This window comes from Pteronotus mesoamericanus, unplaced genomic scaffold (genome assembly GCF_021234165.1).
Source record: "Pteronotus mesoamericanus isolate MK-2021 breed Mesoamerican mustached bat unplaced genomic scaffold, CSHL_Meso_final contig_2, whole genome shotgun sequence".
Taxonomy (NCBI): domain Eukaryota; kingdom Metazoa; phylum Chordata; class Mammalia; order Chiroptera; family Mormoopidae; genus Pteronotus; species Pteronotus mesoamericanus.
The window spans coordinates 23,292,924-23,308,784 of NW_026555084.1; the positions used below are offsets into that span (position 1 = coordinate 23,292,924).

The 15,861-nt window shown below is 50.5% G+C and overlaps 2 protein-coding genes across 3 annotated transcripts; one reads left to right on the forward strand and one right to left on the reverse strand.

The window, feature by feature from the left end:
* The first annotated feature begins 3,468 nt into the window (after nucleotides 1-3,468).
* Nucleotides 3,469-8,730, forward strand: STING1 (stimulator of interferon response cGAMP interactor 1). 2 transcript variants are annotated; one of them, XM_054567964.1, is made up of 7 exons: nucleotides 3,469-3,629; nucleotides 4,101-4,327; nucleotides 4,453-4,636; nucleotides 4,891-4,999; nucleotides 5,870-6,108; nucleotides 6,851-7,037; nucleotides 7,606-8,730. In XM_054567964.1, the coding sequence occupies exons 2-7, from the start codon at nucleotides 4,101-4,103 to the stop codon at nucleotides 7,797-7,799; spliced, it is 1,140 nt and encodes a 379-aa protein (XP_054423939.1). In that variant the 5' UTR covers nucleotides 3,469-3,629; the 3' UTR covers nucleotides 7,800-8,730. The 2 variants fall into 2 exon arrangements, with proteins under 2 accessions (XP_054423939.1, XP_054423940.1); XM_054567965.1 differs by having other exon boundaries at nucleotides 3,469-3,622.
* Nucleotides 8,731-9,717: 987 nt separating this feature from the next.
* On the reverse strand, nucleotides 9,718-12,754 carry SMIM33 (small integral membrane protein 33). The gene is made up of 2 exons (XM_054567852.1): nucleotides 12,710-12,754; nucleotides 9,718-10,556 (listed from the first exon to the last, which is right to left on the reverse strand). The coding sequence occupies exons 1-2, from the start codon at nucleotides 12,752-12,754 to the stop codon at nucleotides 10,077-10,079; spliced, it is 525 nt and encodes a 174-aa protein (XP_054423827.1). The 3' UTR covers nucleotides 9,718-10,076.
* Nucleotides 12,755-15,861: the final 3,107 nt, after the last annotated feature.

Sequence of the window (15,861 nt, forward strand, 5' to 3'; positions counted from 1 at the left end):
TCTGTAGTTAATTACTTTCTCTCACAGTCGTGTAATGCCCGTTGCTCTGGCCCAGCTGTAGTCGTCATGACAACCGTGCCTGGCTTGACACATCTCTCCCCACCAGCAGTCCTATCTATCCCCAAAGCCCCAAGGCTGAGGCAATGTTAGAATTTTTTCTCTTTACAGCATTCTCTAAACAGTAAACAACCAACATATGTTCACTGACAGGACAAGAAACCCTAGAAAACATAATGAACAAAAAGGAAAAAAATATACTAAAATAGCCTATTTTCCCACTGCACAGAGTAATCATTGCTAACATTTTCTCATATATCCTTCCAGAATTTTTTCATGTCATGTATATTTCTTTTATTTTAAAGGTTTTATTTATTTATTTATTTATTTCTAGAGAAAGGGGAAGGGATGGAGAAAGAGAGGGAGAGAAATGTCAATTGGTTGTCTCTCATATGCTCCTGAACTAGAGGCTAAACCCACAACTCTGGCATGTGCCCTGACCAGGAATCGAACCGGCAACCTTTTGCTTTGAGGGATGATACCCAACCAACTGAGTCACGCTGGTCAGGGCAGCCATGTGCATTTCTTAAAATGCAATTATACTGTTTTGTGCACTGCTTTTCTCTAGTAAGAAGGGTATAATAAGCATACTTAAAGGTCAGTAATACAAAATTATATCACCATTTTTAGCGGTTGCCCAACATTCTATTGTAAGATGAACCACAATTTATTTAGTTAACCAGTCTCCAATTTTGGGGCACTTAGAGAATTTTTAGTTTTTCTCCAATGTGAATAACACTACTACAATTGAAAAATGGGTCTTCCTTTGCATTTTGTCTGATTCTTTCTTTCTATTTCCTTCCTTCCTTCCCTCCCTGGCCTCTTGGTGTTTATTCTTCCCTTGGTATAAAACACATGGAAGGCTTGGGTGTGGCTTGGATGGTAAAGAACAGATTCGTTCGAGTTCCTTTTTGGTGTTTTGCTGTTTTGATGTAAACTCCCAACTGCCTGTGCTTGCTGCAGCTTGCCTGGTGTATGAGGCGAGCGGGGTGGGGTGGGGAGGGGACAGAGTCTGATAGTCCCAGTGCATCTGGAAGCCTGGTGGCTGGGGTTGGCTTTGCCAGGCTGGCTGCCAGGCTGCTTTCTCATGGCTTCCTGAGCCAGGTCACAGGTGATCGTGCTGCTGGAAGCCTGACAGAGCTTCCAAGTGCTCTGCGGACTCCAACCCCATGGCCATGAATGGGACAGTGGACTTTCTGAAAAAGAAGTTCACCCAGTAGTGACCGGGGTTGACCTTGGAGATACTGCGATGACGGGGGATGGCTTTCCGGGGGGTACTCAGCACTTTCACAGGTGCTGTTACTCAAAGTGGAACCCAGGAGACCCTTGGCTATGAGCGAGCTGGCGGCTGCTATGCTCTTGTTTACAGGCTGGTAGAAACCTCGAGGGTGACCCCTTACTTGTCTTGGTGGGAGATCACAGGTGGTTGGGGGGGCGTGGAGCCCATGTTCGGAGGGTTAGCCGCTAGACTGAGATACATGCAGGGTGATTATTTCTTTTTTTCCCCTTTTAATGGAATTTATTGGGGTGACATTGGTTAATAAAATTATATAGGTTTTGCCCTGGCCAGGCAGTGCAGTTTGTTAGAGTGTCATCCCAATACATAGAGGTTGCAGTTCGATCCCCAGTCAGGATACATACCGGAAGCAACCAGTGAATGCAAAAATAGGTGGAACAGTGGATCCATGTTTCTTTCTCTCTTTCTGTAAAATCAATAATAAATAAAAAAAAATTTTTAATTATATATGTTTCACGTTGGAGGTCATTATTTCCTGAGGAAGGATTCCTAGAGGGATAGAGGGAGGTGGAGGAGGGTGTAGGGGGATAAATGGTGATGGACACTCAATAGTGTAGAGATGATGTGTTGTAGAATTGGGTACCTGACACCTGTATAATTTTGTTAATGAATATCACCCCGATAAATTCCATAAAAAGGAGGGAAAAAAGGATTCCTACAAGTGGATTGCTAGGTCCATGATTATGTATGTGTTTGTAAGACTTCTGAAGCATAGTGACAAGCTGACCTATGAAGTAAAGGATCTTCGTTCAAGGAAGGAAGAACAGGGTTTGGAGAAAAAACAGGTTTCAGAGGAAATGACGAGTGTGGAGCAGCAGAGCTGACAGCAGCGGTGCCACCCAAGGGAGGTGGTGCTCAAAAGCTGGGCAGGACCCTGGAGGCCTGAGGCTGCTGGACACAGCTGGACCTTGGGGCCCACCCCTACAGGACTCTGCTCAGGCTTTCTCTCAGGCAGCCTCCACTTCCTTTGGTCTTGCAACAGCTGAGACCTTGTCTGCTTCAGTGAGCCCCTTTGTGAGCCAGTCGCCGGGGAGAGAATATGTAGGGAACTACCTTCATTCTTAGGAAATGATTTTCAAAACCAAGAGAGCTTTTGGGAAGCCTCGTTGTGTCTTCTTGTGTTTGACTGTCATGCAGAGGGTCAAAGCAAGGACCTCTGACCTGGGCAGAAACGAACTGCTGCTGCTCTGGGGGTGGCACCCCAATGTCACTCTCCAGGTCTGCCCATCCTCAAATCAAATCAGTTCATCAGGTTGCCAGGAAGTGGCCAGAGACACTCCCCACTCCAGGAGAAAATGTAAGCATGAACCTGGATCCTAGCACTTTCTACCCTGTCCCAGAAAATCAAGGCACAAGGCAAGCTGCCCTTTGGAGTGACCCACATGGCTTCCAGTCCGCCCTTCCTCATTTACTATCTGTGGGGCATGGGAAAGTTAATTCACCTCGCTGACCTTCAGATTTCCCATCTGTAAAATGGGGATAGTATTGTAACTATCCGACAGGGTAAGTGAGTTGAGTGAAATAATATATGCAACACTTGGTATAATTTATTATTATTATCCATGCAACTTCCTTTTTGGCTGGAACCACCAGATTCTCTCTGAGAAGTCACAGCCGTGACCACTTCCTGTGAGGCACCCAGATCCTACACTCTCCTGCTGGCTTTCTGCTCTTACCAAGCTCTTGAAAAGGCTGTTGTTACAGGAAATAGTTGTTTATTTTCCTCGCCTCCTTTCTGATATCACAGTCTTCAGAAAAAGAGAATCTCATCTGGAAATCAGAATAAAAATAACCAGGCAGGGTAGCATGGTGCAGTGTGTGGTGCCTTAGGATAGGTGTGTGGAGTGCCGTGTGGGTATTGGTGGGATGTGTTTAATTGTGGGGGGATAAAGAGAATCTGGTGTTGGGTTGTGGTTTGGGAGAGTGTGAGAAACTTCTGAACACTTTTGGCTTTGAGATAGCAAACTGCAATGGAATGGGGGCCTTCACAATCTTTGCCAACCACGCACTCCAGGACTGGGGTGTGACTCATCAGAGCCTTCTGGGAAGGCTCTTCCTTCCTCCCTGGAGACCAGGAAATACCCTCCTCCCTAGTGCACTGAGCTGTGGTCTGAGATGCCAGGGCTTGAGCGTTGCAGAGAAAGCTTCAAATTGTTTTTAACTTTCTGTTTTCAGGCTACGCCCAGACTGGCTGCCCTCAGTCGCTGAAAGCCATTGCACCGAGACTTCTCTCCCTGTTGACTGCCAGAAACAACCTTCTGTCTGGAGGTAGAAGGTAGGATCAGGAGCAGCCCAGCCAAACCTCCAAGGCTGGTGCCCCTGGGTATCCCTTCTGGCTGCCCTGCCCCCATTCCCTGAACTGTGGTTTTCAACTTTGCTAATAGCCTTCCTGGGGTAGATTCTGGGGAGAGGGAAGCCCAGGGCCCCAAGGGTCCCTAGGTGGGTGGCACCTCATAGATCTGGGTCTGGGAGGGTTGCTGCTTTCTTTCTTTGCTACCCTGTGGTCTTCCTGGGGTTGGGTAGGACATATATGTGTGGGCCCACTTCTTTACATGTTCTGTTTTCAATAAGTCTTTCCTGGACTGGAGCTCTGTCCCCAGCCTGTCCCATAGAGGGGTCTCCAAGGGCAACCCCTGGGTATGGTTGGGCATCAGGAGAGTTGGGGAGAGGTGTCGAGCCAGGTGCTCAGTCCTGGAATGAAAGGAAAGGGACAGGAGACTAGCCATGGATTTCTTGGTGCCCACAGATGTTGCACTCCAGCTTGCACCCATCCATTCCTCAGCCCAGGGGCCGCAGGGCCAAGAAGGCAGCCTTTGTTTTGCTGAGTGTCTGCCTGGTAGTCCTTTGGGACTTAGGGGAGCGGCCAGAACACATTCTCCAGTGGCTGATGCTCCACCTGGCCTCCCTGCAGCTGGGACTCTTATTCAAGGGAGTCTGCAGTCTGGTCGAAGAGCTACGTCACGTCCACTCCAGGTGACTCCCCACAGCGTCCATGGTAACTGGACACTCAGCATGTCTGACTCTCTTGACCCCCAGCCCCACCCCTCCTAGAGTGTCTCTAGCTGAGCTGGAGTCTGGGGTTTGGCTGTCACCTGCAGGTACCAGGGCAGCTACTGGAAGGCTGTGCGGGCCTGCCTGGGCTGCCCCATCCGCTGTGGGACCGTGCTGCTGCTATCCTGCTATTTCTACACCTCCTTCCCAAACACAACTCACCTGCCCTTCACTTGGACACTTGCGCTCCTGGGCCTCTCACAGGCACTGAGCATCCTCCTGGACCTCCAGGTATGACAAAGAGGGAAGCGGGGGGCATGACCAAGTGGAGGCTGTGGCAGGTGCGGCCTGTTCTGAGCTCAGTGCAGCCCGTGGGACTAGTTTAGAGGTTGGCCCTTGGAGTGAACCTATAATGTCCTGGAACCGTGGGGTCAGCAATGGCAGAGAAGGGAGAAAGTCAGCAGCATGAGGGGAAATCTTGGAGGAGGACGAGAGCTCTATGTGTCCTTCATGGAGATCCCCTGACCCCACCCTGCTGTCCACAGGACCTGGCCCCAGCTGAGGTCTCTGCAGTCTGTGAACGCAGGAACTTGAACGTGGCCCAGGGGATGGCATGGTCGTTTTACATTGGGTACCTGCGACTGATTCTGCCAGGTGGGCCATCCTCTGTGTCCTCATTTCTAGATTTACAAGACACACAGACAATAAAACACATAGTTTCTAGAACCTGGCATATTTATCAAAGTATTTTCATATCTAACAAATCATTTGGTTCCCAAAGCAATCCCGCAGGCATGAAGAATGTTGTTATTATGTCTGACTTATAGGAAGAAATAGTAAGTGATTTGTCCAAAGTCACCCATGAATTCTTTCAATAACTATTTGCTGCATGCTGTGTGCCCTTTATGTGCATTTTCTCTATTAATTCACACCTTATGACAAAGGGGATAATCATTATTCTTGCTTTAGAGATAAGAAAATTGTGGTTCCAAGAAATAAAATGACTTGTCCAAAGTCATACAGCTTAGTCAGAGGAGACAGGATTTGAAAGCAGGTCTGTCCAGAGCATGGACCCTTGGCCACTCTGCTGTGAGTCTGTGTTGTGTCTCATTCCTCTGACTGGCCGGCCAAGGCCGGGGTTCTCCCACCCCTTATTGCTGCCTTCCCTGAACACCAGGGCCTCTGCTGGGAAATGGCTCGTGCTGGAAGTCTGACTCAGTGCACCTGGGAGTGCTGGAAATGTCACCTTCCAGGGCTCTGCTTGCCTCTCAGAGCCCTGAAAGCTGTGATGGGAAGGAGTGGGACTGACAAAAACCTGGACAAAGGACAAGTAAGGGGGGAAGGCAGCGGTGGGAGTAGATGGAGGGGTGGGGAGGGTGCTTGGATGCATTGCCCCTCCTGGCCTCCTAGGCAGTATGAGGGGGCTGAACCCTCATCTCTCTTGAACCTACACTTTGAGGGGACCAATGACCCGGGTGGGAGACAGGGTTTGTGAGAATATCTTCTTGGGCCTTTCCCCCTCAGGGCTTCCGGCCCGGATCCACAGTTACAATCAGCACCACAACAATTTGCTACGGGGCGCAGGAAGCCATCGGCTGTACATCCTCTTCCCGTTGGACTGTGGGGTGCCTGACGACCTGAGTATGGTCGACCCCAATATTCGCTTCCTGCATGAGCTGCCCCTGCAGAAAGCTGACCGTGCTGGCATCAAGAGCCGGGTTTACACCAACAGCATCTATGAGCTCCTGGAGAACGGGAGACAGGTGAGTGTGCAGGAGGGCGGGTCCTGCTGGAAAGGCTCAGGCCCAGACCCCCAGAACTCTGGGCTCTGGCCGACCACTGATAAAAATTTACAGCCCTTCTCTGAGCCTCAGTTTACCCAATGAGTCCCAGGGCTGATCAAGATTCAGCACTGAATGAGGATAATAAATAATGTCTACGGAGCATTTATGCATGCCATATGTTATTCTACATGCTTCATCTAACCCCACCTCAATGAATCCTCACCATCACCCTGTTGGGGAGGGACTATTATGTCCTCTACTCTACAGATGATGAAACTGATACTCAGAGAACCAGGGAGAAAGTGGACAATTTCAACCTGAGTATACCGTGTATTTGACCATAAAGCTGCCCTAGATGAAGGCTGTGAGAACATCGGATGGGTTTCACATGGGTGGGTGGGGCGACCCAGAGCAGAGTTGAAGCCCAGAGCCTAGGCCCCAGACTGGATTTCAAGCTGGAGCAGCTGACAGCCTAGCTCAGAGGGCCTTGCCCTGGAATCTTAGGAAGAGGACCTGTGAAGGATAAGTTTAGCTCAGCCCTGTCCTGATTTTTGGAGTGGGTTAGCAGAGGCAAATCCAGCCGGACAGCAGAGCCCCCTCAGGGCAGCACCTCCCAGGATTCCATCTCTACAAGACTGAGGGAATGGGGTCCCTGCACTGGTACTGGGGCCCAGAGTCTGTCTGCCCTGGTTTAGTCTGGTCTTCCTCTTACCTCCTCCAGGTGGGCGCTTGTGTTCTGGAGTATGCCACCCCCTTGCAGACCCTGTTTGCCATGTCCCAGGATAGCCGAGCTGGCTTTAGCCGGGAGGATCGGCTTGAGCAGGCCAAACTCTTCTGCAAGACGCTTGAGGACATCCTGGCAGATGCCCCTGAATGTCAGAACAACTGTCGCCTCATTGTCTACCAGGGTAAGGGATTGATAGTCTGGAGGGCAGGAGTCAGGGGGCCCGCAGGGGTCAGAAGGAGACAATGACAGCATCGTGCCCTGGGACTTCCTAGGTAGTGAGGCAGCAAGCCCTGTCCCTTCCTGCCCTGGAGAGGTCCACTTCCCCAGGTTGGGGCACTCGGTTGCTCTAAGGCCTTTGACTATGTGTCTTGAATGGAGCACGCAAAGGGGAACCTGAGGGGCTCCTCTCTTCATCTAGGGAAGCAGAGGAAGCCAAAGAACCCAGGCCGGGAACTAAGAGACTGACAGGCACTGCAGCCTCAGCTCTGAAACTCCACTGCATGATCTTGGGCAGGTCTCTGCCCTTCTCTAAGCATTACCTCTAAAAGCAAGAGGGTAGCATTCCACTGTCTCTAAAACCACTACTAGCTCTAGGAATCAATGAAACTCTAACCTCAATGAGTTGGATGGGGAGGGAGAGTAGAAAGGAGGAGAGGAGGGAGGGTTGAAGGATCTGCCCAGCAAGCCCTCTGGGTGTGCTGGAGTGGGGATGCATGAGGTCCTCACTCCACTCCCCACACCCATTCCAGAGCCTGCAGAGGGAGGCAACTTCTCCCTGTCACAGGAGATCCTCAGGCACCTGAAGCAGGAGGAAAAGGAGGAAGTTACTGTGGATAGTGCAAGAACCTCAGTGATGCCTGACCCTTCCATGCTTCCCCAAGGGCCTGAGCTCCTCATCAGTAGCATGGACCAGCCTCTGCCGCTCCGCACGGATGTCTTCTGAGGCCCATGGTCAGCTTGTCTGAGTACCCAGCAGTCCCCAAGACTCTCTGGGTTGGGGGCTTTCTTTAGGGGCTAGGTGCTCAGGAAAGCCATTTCCTCCCACAGGGGGCCTCTCAAAGAAGGTACAGGGGCTTGACCTCTCAAGATGAGTCCTAGGACCTGGGGCAAGTTGTTTTGCCTGAGCCTCAGTGTCTTCGTCTATGAAATGGGGTCATACTCATTGCCCTACCTCACAGTTGCTGTGAGCACTATGACTGTATGGAGATTTCTCGTAAACTCTAATCTTCAGGTACACTTAAAGAATGTGCCAAGTGTCTTCCATTGGACCTTCCGGATCTTGTCTCTCCACCCCTGTCTACCCCCTCCCCCCTGGATGGAATCTCCCTTGCCCCCTGGCTTCTGGTTATGTTTGGCAGTGGGGAACCCCAGCGGGAGAATGGTGGAAAGGAAGAGAATGAAGTTAAAGCAAAATTGCCCACATCTGGGAAAGGAGGTGGCCCATTTCTACCAGTTCCATTCGTTCCATCCAGAACTTGTTCCTTCCTTCCCTCTCACCTTTGTTTTTGTCACAAATGTTCAATATGCATATCTGAGCACAGCATGCCATAGAGAAAGGCTCCACACACACATATTTTCCAGAAGGAACCAACTGCCCCTAAGGATGACAGAGCCAAGAGGGTGAAGGGGAACAGTCCCTTCCTCTCCCCAGCTGTCCCAGCCATTCTGTCCCCAAGGCCTGAGGATCCTCCAACATCACACCAGTCAGTCCTAGAGCTAGAAACCAGACCAGAATCAAGAGCCTCCCCAGCATGACTTTCCCCACCCATCTAGCCCTCAACATGGTTGTGGAGTCTGACAGCCTCAGGTTCAAATCCTTCTCTACTACTTAGTACATGTATGCACCTGGGTGTCTTAATATCCCCAAATGAAAAATGGGGATAACAGTGACTACTCTTCCCGAGGCTGTTATGAGGAGTGAACGGTATAATACATGCAGGCCCTTGGAGGAAGCCAGTGCCTGGCACGTAGCTGGCCTTCAAGAAGGGGCAGCTATTAACATTATTGCTGCCTTTCATCAGTTCCAAGGTGGCAAGCCAGTCCTCTGCACACATTACAATCCTCACCTCTGGTCCTCTTTACCTTTTGTTATTTCCCCACCTCCATGACTCTGCAGGGGTCTCCTTGAGGACAATCCCCAGGGTTGACTTGTTGCCCTCAGTTGTTCCCCAGGGTAAAGTGCCCAGAGGTCCCTCCATAAATGTCTGTCTGCATGTTCTTAACTGCACATAAATGATGCTCAGAGGTGTCAGGGAAAGAGGTACCTTTCCAGGAAGCCACTGGGAGGCTCAGCTCTGCCTTTCTGGCCTCCTGCCTCTTCCCAGCCTTCATGTTCCTCCTCCTGTAGGTCTTCTCCCCACCCCTTTCTTCCCCCAGACAAGTTCCATGAAGTTCTCTTTTTTTGTTATGTTTTCTCACCAGGTGGAAGGTTCTGGATTTGGGAGGTACCCTGGGGTAAATTCCAGGCTAGTTCCAACAGTTCCCAGCACACAGAAAGTGGAAGCTAATGAGAGCTCCCAAATTTCCCCCATTACATCATGGGGAGGCAAGGCAGAGTCTTGCCCCAAGAGAGTAGGAGCCATTCAAACATAATTTGGGGAGATATAATTTGGGGTTTTACAAGGGCCTTAGAAATTATTAACAAATCTGGGCCCTGACAGCCAAAGGGATGTCCCCCAGTCAGTGAAGGGCAACAGATTTTCCCTCCTCTCCTGAGTCCCAGAGAAGGCAGAGCCCTGTATCCCTTGCCGCGGCACTCCCTGGCTGACCCCCACGGGTGCCTGGGGGCTGGGGCACCGGGCCTCTGCAGGGAGCCTCTGACATCCCTGCACACAGGTAGGCTGGGTGGCGGAATCTTCCAAGATGGACTTACCTGAACACCCAAAGGAGAGGAGATTAGGGGCTGGAGGAGGGGTAGGGACTCAGAGAAGGAGGCTCAGGGGTCTGGTGGTCCCTGGAGAAGAGAGTAGCTTTGTAAGGGCAGCCTTGGACACTGGGAACAGTCATAGCAGCCTGTGCCTGGGCAGGGCCCTCAAGCTTCTTTTATTTCCTCCTATCCACAACAAGACTTCTCTGGGCTCTGCAGGGAGGGCAGCTCCAGCTTAGTCTATGTGTGCACTTCCAAAGCTCTCACGCCCAGGCCCCAGTTTGCCTTTGCCCTAGGTCTCTGTCCAGTTTCTTGCTCTCAGTCAAGTCACACCAACTTTCCAAAGTCTCCCTTTTACAGATACGTGACTTCATCAATGCTGAGCCTAGGTCCATCTTGCACAAGGCAGGAGCTAAAGACAGGAGGGCCCTGCCGGGTGTCTTCACGTCTATCCTCAGGGCCCAGCACTCGCCAGTGGGTGAGGGAGATGCCACCCTCTGGCTTTGGGGCCGGGAGTTCTGTGGAAAGGTCGGCACGGCCCTGGTGTAGACTTGGCCCACAGTGGACTGCCACCACGATACAGACTGCCAGCAGGACAAACAGAGCAATGATGACGGCAAGCAAAGGCAGTCCATCCTCTCGAGGTGGTTCCCAGGTCCCGCTCAGCACCTCTGGGAGCTGCCTCTGGGGCTCCTGCCCCACTGAGCCGTTCACAGCTGGAGAAAGCCAGGAATAGTGGTCAGCCTGGGAGGGGAGTGGCAGAGAGAAAAGGTGACGTGGGCAAGTCCACATAGAAGAAGACCAAAATACAGAGAGACATACCCCCAAAGGGAACTGAGAGGAAGAGACAGAGAGCCTTAGGGGGAGAATGAGAAGAACAGAGGCAAAGAGAAAGACAGAGTAAAGACAGGGAGAGAGAGACAGACTAGAGAGACAGAAACACAGAGGTCAATACATGCATAGCAACAAAAGAAAAAAAGAAAAAAAGACAGACTGGGGGATATGGGGAGGAAGATACAAAGAGAAAAAGAGAAAGAAAAATAGATACACAGAAACAATGAAGGTAGATACAGAGAGACAGAGAAAAAAGAAACAGAGGAAGGGAAATGAAGTTGTTCAGAAAGCGACAAAGGGAGGGGCTTCATTACAGAGTTTGGTCCTGCAGGTCCCCTCCCACTGCCCTCTCTTCCCAGGTCTCCATTAAAATTCCTAAATAGACCCTCTGTCCTGGGTCAGGAATCTCAGCACACTATGTGCTGCCATCCCATGTCCTGGGCAGGGGTAGTGAGCCATGCTTCTTAAAGTCCTGGGAAAAGGGAGTCATTGTGTCCCACTCTGCACATAGAAGGGGGGACAGGGAAGGAGTGACCTGGGGGAAAGGAAAGAGGAGGGGGAAACAGGAACTTTGGAGACTTGGCAAGGGGGATATCTCATTCCTCATATCCCCTCAGGTCTCAGGACCATATTCTAGGCTTAGCGGTCAAGGGGTGCCCAGGACAGATTGAAGAGATGCCATGCCAGCCTCTCTCTACCTCTTTCAGGGTCCCAGAGTTCTTCTGCCTAAAGCTGGAAGTTCTAATCCTTACCTCTGTCTGTCTCCACCTGCTAAGTGTGGGGTTATGGGGGCTGCCATGAAGATAGCAAACCTCCAAACTGTAAACCCCAGAGCCAGCAGGTCATCACAGTCTCAAGAAACTACCTAGCCTCATTGTCCCCGGCCGGGCCATCAGAAGTAGACACTGTGAGGTGGAGCCCCTCCCTTAACTCTGAGCCCTCAGCCTGGCTCTTCTGATGGGTGGGCATTTGGGGTCCAGAAAAGGCTGCCCAAAACAAACCCACTCCTTTTAGTCTCTCAGTCACACTGTCCACCCATCCCATCCCCTCCCCAACAGGTGTCTCTTTGGATGTAGAAAGCCCAATAACCCTCCACCCCCATTGAAAGTCTGAGGTTCTCTGGGGCCTAGGCCACAGCTCCCAGGCAGGGGGTGGGGAAGCAGCTCCCCCAGATGTGCAGGGGAAAAAGGAAGCACAGGCTGCTGAAAGGAAAGGGGCCCCTTCAGAGAGTCAGGCCAGCCTGGCAGGAGGAGGTGAGGGGAGAGTCTACCTGGTACATTGTTCCCCCGCGCCAGAGTCCCGCAAGACCAGTGGCCAGCTGGGCAAAGGAGAGCCTGCCGGCCCAGCTCGGCCCCTACCCGGAGCTGCCACGTCCTATAGGGCTCACGAGGCACACACCCTCTGCACACACACCCTCAATGCTCTCTCCCGTGCTTTCACTTCCTTGAACGTAGAGACAAAACAGGCGCCAGCCCTTAACTCTGACAGTATCTTGATCTTACTCCTTGGCACCTCCTTTCACGCCCCCTGCCAGCCTCAGGAGCCTGGGTCTCCTTGCTCATCCCTCTTCCACCCGACCTCAGACACTTGGCCATTCATTGTTCCTCCCCAGCCCCGCCACCCACCAGGACATACAGATTCCCCACCCCAACCGATTTCCTGAAGCACTATCCTTTGATTTTTTTTTTTTATAGCAATAACTCAAACACTGGTGAATCATAGACTATAATATACTAAGTCTCTCTGGCCAACTACCAGCTCTATCCATCTCAATAGTTTGCCACACTTATTTCAAAGCTTTTAGGGAGTAGAGGACTAGGTAGAGATGGAAGAGGGTATAAGGGGGACAAATGGTAATGGAAGAAATACAATAAAAAATAAAGAAAAAATTTAAATATTTTATTTATGTATTTTTAGAGAGAGGGGAAAAGAGGAAGAGAGGGAGAGAAACATCAGTTTGTTGCTTCTCATACGCCCCCAACTGGGGACCTAGGCATGTGGCCGACCATTTCCAAACCAGTGACCTTTTGGTCTGCAAGCGGGCACTCAATCTACTGAGCCACACCAGCGAGGGTGAGAAAAATTTTTTTCTTAAGAACCACAATGTTACAAATAAAAGAGAATCCCACTCCTTGATTCCACTTCCATCTCACCCCAGCGATAACCGTCTTGTTGAATTCGATGTTTATCATTCCCATGCGGGGCATTCTTTTCTCTTTGGGTTGTTTTCTTCTTTGGTTTTTACAAATATGAATTCTGTATGTCTCTGCATTTATCTGAATGCAGCAACTTCATTTGAGAATGTGTCTGCTTTAACGTGCCTAAGTCACAAAAGTGCTTACCGGGCTCTCCTCTCTCTGGAAGCAGTTTAGAAAGGATAATTTTTTGTCCCCGTTAACTCCATGGGGTCAGCCATCCCTCATTCTGTCCCTCCTTGTGCATTCATCACCCTCCATTCCAGTGTGGAGTCCAAGAGACCGCCAGCAGCTCCCCTTACCCAGTGCCTTGATCCTGATTCCCTGGCTCTCAGCCAATCTGCTCCACACCCTGATATTCAGGACCCCCACTCAGACCTCCAAGCTCACTTAAGCCTAGGTCACTGGGCACTGACTTCGCCTGCAAAGTGAGTGAGACCAGTAGTTGGCTGCTGGTCTTGAAACCAATTAGGAGGCTCCCCTCCCCTACTCCCAACGCCATCAAAAGCTGCAGCCATTCTCTACCTCCCACCTCGGATCCCTTAGACATCCTCAGCCAGAGAGAATCTGGGTCCCACCACAGTCCAGAGCTTCAGCCACTGCCCTTTGCCCCCTGCCCCCTCAACATACATGTCCCATGGCTCTCACAGGCACCAGCATGGACGCCCCAGCCCTCGAGTCCAAAAACCCAATTCCTAATCCTTCTGATGGCTGATTTTTCCTTCCTCTCCCTCATCAATACTGGATTTATCTCCTAAAGAGCTACAGAAATGATAGGGGGGTGGCACTTTGGGGACCAGATTCTTGTCCCAGCCTTCTCTCTTTCCCATCTCCATGCTCACCTTCCCCCATTCCCACCATCCAAACACTAACTACCTTCTATGTGTGGCGCAGTTCAAGGGTCACCTCCTCCAGATATGTATACTGAAGTAGATCTCTCTTTTCTTAAACCCTGTAGTGGTGTGTTTCTTAACTTGCTCCTGACATTTGTCTTATGGTACAGGTGTGTGGGGGCTCATTTTGCTTCCTAGCCTGTGAACCCCACCAGGGCACCCCTCTCTGTGTCCCAGACTCTATCACAGTAGCTGGTACTGAACACAGGTTCTGGACACTAGTTTGCTGAATAGGACCAGAACCTGGACTCCCTCCCACCTCCATCCTGTCCTTTGTACTAGAGGCCGGCAAGGAGCACCCTTCACCTGTGGGAGGGTACTCTTGAGCCACGACAAGTGTTCCCTGACTTGTTCCCTCTATTGCTCTGTTTTGGCTTTTTGCTCTCAAGGAGCCTCTTAGATGGTTTCAGAGGACTAAAATGATTAGGAATCTGCCCTTATTTTGCAGAAGAAGAGTCCTGACTTTCGAGGTGTGAGCCCTGGGACCAAAGATGAAATGACTCTGGGGTCCTCCCTGCTGTCACCCCTCCCGGTTGGAGTTCCCTGACTCAGTTCTATACGTTGCGGTCACGTCCATTTTCCAACTTCCCATGGGCGGTGAAAGTGGCCCTGTTGGCCTAAGTAAGGCAAAGAGCAGTCCGTCCCTCATGCTGTCTCCACTGAAGGCAGCCAGGGTTAGGGTCCCTGGGAACCTTCTGAGCAGGCCACTGGGAGGTTGCCATGATAGGGAAGTCAGCTGGCTGACTTCCAGGCGCCTCTTAAGCTCTGGGTCACTGGAGCAAGCCAAGGGCCGGGCTGTCCATTTCAGCCACACCTTACTTCAGCCTTCTTATTACAAGCTATGGATCTGCAAAGGGAGTGGGATTTCTTTCAAGGGTAATAAAAATGTTCTAAAATTGTTTGTGGGAATGGTTTTGCGAGTCTCTTAATATACTAAAAGCCACTGAATACAATTTTAATAGATAAATTGCATAGTATGTGTCTTAGTCTGTTCAGGCTGCTATACCAAAATACCATGCACTGGGTGGTTTATAAACAAGAGAAACTTTTCCTCATACTTCTGAAGGCTGGGAAATCCAAGAACACGCTGCCAACAGATCTGGTCTCTGATGAGAGCCTACTTCCTGGTTCACAGATTGTGGTTTCTTGCTGCGTCCTCACATGGCAGAACAGGCAGGTGAGCTCTCGGGGGCCTCTTTTATAAGGGCGCTCATCTCAACCATGAGGACTCTATCCTCATGACCTAATCACCTCTCAAAGGCCCCACGGCCTAATACCATCAGCATTGGGAGTTAGGATTTCAATATATGAATTTTAAGGAGACACAAACTTTCAGTCTATAGCAAGCAGTATGTGAATGATATCTCAATAAGGCTGTTAAAAACACACACGCACACACCATGACCCCTGACCAGTGTGGCTCAGTTATTTGGGTGTCATCCTGTAAAGCAAAAGGTTGCCTGTTCAGTTCCCTACCAGGGTTCATGCGTGGGTTGTGAGTTCAGTCCTGGTTGGGGCGTGTACGGGAGGTGACAAGTGGATGCTTCTCTTTCACATCGATGTTTCTCTCCCTCTCTTTCTTCCTCCCTTCCCCTCTCTCTAAAAATAAATAAATAAAATCTTAAAAGAAAAAACCACAATGAAAAATCATGCCTTCTAAGAATGGCTGAGACAATAATGTGATAGTACTATAGCTGTTCATGCCAGAATCAGTCATAAAAGAAAAAAATGGAAGCAGCGTAAATGTTCAAAAACAGAAAGATGATTAAGTTGATCACAGAATATTACATAAATTGCCATTAAAAATAATCACCATGAAGACTGTGAGCCAGCAGAAAATGCTTATGATTTGAAAATAAGGATAAGGTTTCTTCTTCCTCTTTCTTTCCCTTCTGGAATAATTCAGTCCTAAAGGTCAGGCAGAACAAGGTAAGCAATACGCCTGTGGGGGTGGGGTCGGGGAAGTCACAGTGGCCCCGAGCAGGGCGTCCGAGCCCACGGGGGGGGGGGGGTGCGAGAGGCAGCGGAATGGCCCAGGGTGGAGGGTCAGAGCCTGAGCGGAGTGTGGAAGGCATCCGTGAGGCAAGGACAGTGGCAGAGACGGGAGCTTGGTTACAAAGAAAGTGCTCAAATGAGGGATAATAGGAGCCAAATTTCAGAGAAGGGCCTCGGAGGAGCTACCCCCTCATAGCGACAGGCACACCTACCCCGTAGATC